Raw genomic sequence first — 3699 nt, forward strand, 5'->3', positions numbered from 1 at the left:
AGTACTAAAGGAACTTATCCTTAAGTACTCAAGGAAACTAAAGGCAGCCTCTTACTAATACATACTCTAGTTTATAAAATGAATGACATTATTATACAATTTGGAGGGGGGGGGGGGCATCCCTTATAATAGTGTGAGGGCCAAAAGATCATCCCTTGAAACCAATTACATGGTGACAACTTGGAAGTGGCAGGCCTTACTTTAAGAACCAACAATAAAGGTGTTGATCCGAAGCACCGACAACTTTGTTTGTGATAAAATCGTGCGGAGCTAACGCGGATTCGTAGGCGTGTGTGAAGCTCTTATATAGTAACGCTCAATCAGTTATTTGCTCAGTTATTTACTCAATTAGCCTAAGCTATAATCTTAGCAGTGTACACGATCTTCGAATTTAGCATTAGCAGCAAATTACTGGATTTAATCTGTTTTTCAATCCGCCTTAGCTTCATAGAATGGCAAAGAAGGCAGTTTTGGTGGGGTGCAATTATCCTGGCACTAAGGCTGAGCTGCATGGCTGTGTTAATGATGTGTCGAGGATGCACAAGGCCTTAATTGAGAGATTTGGGTTCGATGAGCAAGATATTAAGGTGCTAATTGACACCGATAATCAGTACACAGAGCCCACTGGAGCTAACATCAAGAGGGCTCTCCATGATCTAATCTCCGAGGCTCAGCCCGGAGATGTGCTGTTCTTCCACTTCAGTGGCCATGGCACCCGCTTGCCTGCAGAAACTGGTGAAATTGATGACACTGGCTACGATGAATGCATCGTCCCTTGTGACATGAACCTCATTAACGGTAATCCTCCCTAATCCACATGCTTACATCTCTAATTTTCTCTAACCTTTGCCATTGTTTGTGAGATCTACAGTTCAGTAGTTTCTACCTGTGTGTTATGAAGGGCCTTAACACTTCCTTAATAGTGCCTTCTTATGGTTTGGCTTAACATTTGTGATACTTTTAAAGCTAGGATGTCCTTCTATTAGTAGATTTTTTAAAATCTGCATAAGGGTAGGTACCAGCTACTCAAACCCCGGGGAGTGGTCCCTAGCTGCTCCCAGAAGTTGACCACAATATCACGCATGTGTGCACGATTGCGTGCGCGTGCGCGTGCGCGTGCGCGTGCGCGTGCGTGTGCATGTGCGTATGCGTGTGCATGTGTTTGTATGTCTCTGATGGAGATAACATGGGGTGTGTGTGTGTGTGTGTGTTGAGAAAAGGGAAGGGAAGAGAGGAAGAGCAGAAGAGGGGGGGGGGGGGGGGGGGGGGGGGGCGCATAGTGCCAAGTGGTGCGAGCCTGAGGAAGTGTCCCAGGCTCCATGTGCAGAGAAAGATTACATGGCACTCCTGGCTGATCTGTGAGCTGCCCTGGAGGCAGCTCTCTAGGAAGTGGTACCTGGCTGCTCTCAGAAGTTGACTATAATATTGTGCATGCGTGCAAGCATGTGTGTGTGCACGTGTGCATGTGTGTGTGTGTGTGTGTGTGTGCGCACATGTGTGTTTTTGTGCGTCTCCTAGGGAGGAAAGGGAAGGGATGAGAGAGGAGGGGGGGGGAGGGCATTGTGCGAAGTGGTGCGAGCGTGAGGAAGGGTCCCAGGCTTCATGTGCAGAGAAAGATTGCATGGCACTCCTGCCTGATCTGTGAGCTGTCCTGGAGGCACTACCAATGGCTCCAGAGAGTATGCAGGAGGTCCAACCAGATGGATATAAACTCCGTCGGGAGCATCACTATGTCTTGCTGCACTCCATGCACCAAATGTGCCATATTGGAATGCTGTTGTTAAGCTCTGACCTCTGGTCTCCAGATATATCTAAATATGATTTGGGATGTGATTAATAATCTCAAATCTCCGTAAATGTGATGAGTTTAAGATTAATTGGGGAATTATGTGAATGACTGGTCTGAACATGTTTTTTGACTTGTGTTGCAGATGAGGATTTCCGTGAGTTGGTGGACGAGGTACCAAGGGGGGTGACACTAACCATAGTCTCAGACTCTTGCCACAGTGGGGGTTTGATAGCTCATGAGAAAGAGCAGATAGGGGACAGTTTTGAGCCACACGGGAAGGCGCATGCGGTGGAGGATGGCGGCGCGAAGCGGGGCTATGGGGGGGATAGTGAGGAGGGTGGTGGTGATGGTAGCTGGGGAGGGTTGTTGAAACAGGGTCTCAAGCAAGTGTGGGAGAGTGATAGTGTGAGGGATGCAATGGGGTTAGGGCACCATAATCAAGCTCGCAAACAACGTCATTATGGAGGTGATTATGGTAATGAGGGTGGTGGGTATGGAGGAGGTAATGATAACGAGGGTGGTGGTTATGGAGGTGATTATGACAATGAGGCTGGCTATGGAGGAGGGGATTATGGCCGTCCTCATGATTCTGGTTATGGGGGAGGTGGTCATCTGAAGGTTAAGAACAAGGCCTTGTCATTAGAGACGCTAATGGAGATATTAAGGGAAAGAACTGGGCGGCAAGATATTGAAGTGGGCAGCATTAGGCCTGCTCTGTATGACATGTTTGGAGAAGACTCCAGCTCCAAGGTGAAGAAATTTGTGCAGGTGATGATGGGAAGATTGCAAGGTGGAGATAGCGGTGGCGGTGACGGCGGCTTCATGAACACGGTGGGCTCCCTCGCCACCCATTTCCTGCAGCAAAACCTGAACCAGAGCGACGACAGCGACGCCTACGCCCAGCCCGCCCTCCAGACGCCGGGCGCCCGGCCCCAGTCTGCCTACGCCGGCGTGAAAGGCACCCGCCGGGCCGCGGACATGGGCATCCTTGTTAGCGGCTGCCAGTCGGACCAGACCTCCGCCGACGCTAACCCGGGCGGCGACGCCTCTCACGCCTACGGCGCCCTCAGCAACGCCATCCAGTCCATCATCGCCTCTGCCGAGCCGGGCCAACCCATCACCAACCGCCATATGGTCACCGAGGCTCGCCGCCTTTTGGCCGGGCAGGGCTTCTCCCAACAGCCTGGTCTCTACTGCACCGACGAAAACGCCGACGCCGTCTTCATTTGCTAGGCCTCTTTCTTTTCCTTTTTTTTTTTTTTTTGGGGTTTGTTGGGAAGGTGGATTTGTGTGCAATGTGTGCCGCCGTCGTGTAGTCCCTAGGCATCGAACCCGGGTCCTCATCATGGAACTTTACCGCTCTACTAGTTGAGCTACACGCTCATTGGCTTGCTTGTAGGCCTTCTCTGTACGCTTGTAGCGACAAGAAGGCCCTAATCTATTGAGGTGTTTTTGTACATCTTAAACCTTCAACTCTTTAAACAAGTTGCATATGAATTGAGGTTTCATTGAGGGCAATTGTGGACTCACTTTCAATTGGTAGATGTAGATGTGATTGTGCGTGCCCATGCATGCCAACAAGTAGCAGCATTCTTAATACCAAGGGTGTTGTAATAATTCTGGAAATAGGTCCCCATAGTAGACGAGAGCTGTAAGAGGAGAGTTACGAAAAATGTAGAGGTGGCAGTGATGGAAAAGGCGAGAGTGATCAATCCTTAATACACCTTTCTATCTTTGTATCAGTCACTCTAATCACAACAGCTTACATTGGGTATATATAGAACTTTGAGCTTTGATTGGTGGTAAGTGAGATCCTAAAATCACTACATAACTATGATTGTTTGTAACTATATTATCATGCTGGTGCTAATGAGGCTTTGTAGGATGATAGTCCATGTGATTGGCTGTAA

At 49.0% G+C, this 3699-nt stretch overlaps 1 protein-coding gene across 1 annotated transcript; it reads left to right on the forward strand.

Annotated features, from left to right (window-relative positions):
* The first annotated feature begins 283 nt into the window (after positions 1 to 283).
* On the forward strand, positions 284 to 3303 carry LOC147615250 (metacaspase-5-like). Its single transcript, XM_086779315.1, has 2 exons — positions 284 to 798; positions 1932 to 3303. The coding sequence occupies exons 1-2, from the start codon at positions 453 to 455 to the stop codon at positions 3020 to 3022; spliced, it is 1437 nt and encodes a 478-aa protein (XP_086635441.1). The 5' UTR covers positions 284 to 452; the 3' UTR covers positions 3023 to 3303.
* The last annotated feature ends 396 nt before the right edge of the window (positions 3304 to 3699 follow it).

The sequence above is a fragment of the Cibotium barometz genome, chromosome 40, assembly GCF_041138505.1.
Source record: "Cibotium barometz isolate CiBa-2024 chromosome 40, ASM4113850v1, whole genome shotgun sequence".
Lineage (NCBI taxonomy): Eukaryota > Viridiplantae > Streptophyta > Polypodiopsida > Cyatheales > Cibotiaceae > Cibotium > Cibotium barometz.

What these genes read in the sequence shown, in the direction of transcription:
- LOC147615250 (XM_086779315.1), top strand. Translation starts at nt 453, where the DNA reads ATGGCAAAGAAGGCAGTTTTGGTGGGGTGCAATTATCCTGGCACTAAG. An exon ending in TGACATGAACCTCATTAACG is followed by an intron (nt 799 to 1,931) that starts GTAATCCTCCCT and finishes CTTGTGTTGCAG; the next exon opens with ATGAGGATTTCCGTGAGTTG.